The following is a 1,490-nucleotide window of genomic DNA, read 5'->3' on the forward strand; positions in this document are numbered from 1 at the left end:
GGGGGGATGTCAAGGAGAGAAAGAGGAAAACAGATTTCCACCAAAGATTCTCCACTACACGATCTTTGCTTCTACTTTCCCCAAATGAGGTGTCTATAAATAGCCCCATTCGTGCAAACAGAGGTGAAACGTTCCAGTGTGGGTGGTTGGTGGGTGCTCTGGAGTGGTTTGCTCCTTCTTTCCCATCAAACATCTATCGTCCTTACCTCTGCTCCTTCTTCTTTGTGTTTGTTACTCTCTTGTAAAACTTTAATAATCTTCGATACTTATTCGACCTAATTGTTTTGCGAGTGCTGTAACGCACTTACAAAAGCAAAATTATTTTAATTATAAAACCCAACAAACATCCCTACTCTTTCTAGGACATAATAGTGTCATCATTTCTCTATTTTTATCAAGACGTCTTTCTCACGTCTCATATTATGTCCTTAATCTCAGGCACCCCCCCCCATCCCACCCTTCCCGACTTTCCGTCTGTTTCCGTCTGCACTCTTAGAGTTGTTTGTATTATTTTGATTAACGGGGCTGTCTAAAAACGGTGTATAAGAATGCCAAGGACTAAACACTGGGCAGCTTTCGCATCTCAAAGAATCGTTTTGTTCCTCGGAAAAGGAGAAATCGCCAAGTAGTAAATGAATAGATATCGTTATGTTCAAAAGAAATAGTAGAAATGCTCAAAAATTTGTTCCAATATTTTATAATATGTTTTCACCTTTTCCTTTCTGTCATTATCACATTATAAGATTAAATCAAGATTCCTGGGTGCATTTCTCATGTAATATTATTTATCTTATCTTATCTTATCACATTCCAGGATCTGGCGTATTACGCAGACGCAAGCAAAGACGCCGTTATACAAGTGACCAAACTGGGCAATATGAAGGGCGGGAAACCTCACCTGCTTCTGGTCAGTATTGATGGACAACTGTCTCGTTTATGCCTTTCGTGACCTCAGTGCTTTCTTGTCCTATCTCCATTTTAATAACAGTGAAAACAGTTAATAACAAAGAGTGAGCTAGAGAAAAAGTGACTTTTTAAATGTTTTAAAAAAATGGAGACAGGGCAAGAAAGAAATGAGGTCACGCTTTGCTGCCTCCAGTTGTTTTTTTCCAATGTTTGTTTGTATGTTTTGTTGGTTATTGTTGTTGTTATTTGGGGTTTTTTTTACTTTATTGTGTTGTTTTTCTACACAAGTTTATTATGCTACAAAACTATGTGAACCAGCGTCTGGCGACTAGTGTAGGCGCTCCTCTGTAGTTCTCGGAATATTTTAGCTTAATAAATGTGTAGGGAGTTTTTCTATTTTACGTCGAATATCAGGAGGGTTTGTGTGCTGTTAGCACCTCTTTGGTGGGAGAGAGGCAGAGAGAGAAAGAGAGGAGGGGTAGGGGACGACAGAAAAACAGCGAGGGAGAGAGAAAGAGAGACAGTGAGAAAAAGACACACACAGAGAGTCAGTGAGAAAGGTAGAGAGAGAGAGAGAGAGAGAG

General features: G+C 39.6%; 1 protein-coding gene across 1 annotated transcript in view; it reads left to right on the top strand.

Moving 5' to 3' along the window:
- LOC101852348 overlaps positions 1-1,490 on the top strand; it is a gene marked incomplete at both ends in the record, with an annotated part of 30,019 nt that overhangs the window by 9,985 nt on the left and 18,544 nt on the right. Inside the window, 1 exon segment of the mRNA XM_013086727.2 lies at positions 815-907. Within this exon segment, the coding sequence (XP_012942181.1) occupies positions 815-907 (93 nt within the window).

Source organism: Aplysia californica, unplaced genomic scaffold, assembly GCF_000002075.1.
Source record: "Aplysia californica isolate F4 #8 unplaced genomic scaffold, AplCal3.0 scaffold00496, whole genome shotgun sequence".
NCBI lineage: Eukaryota > Metazoa > Mollusca > Gastropoda > Aplysiida > Aplysiidae > Aplysia > Aplysia californica.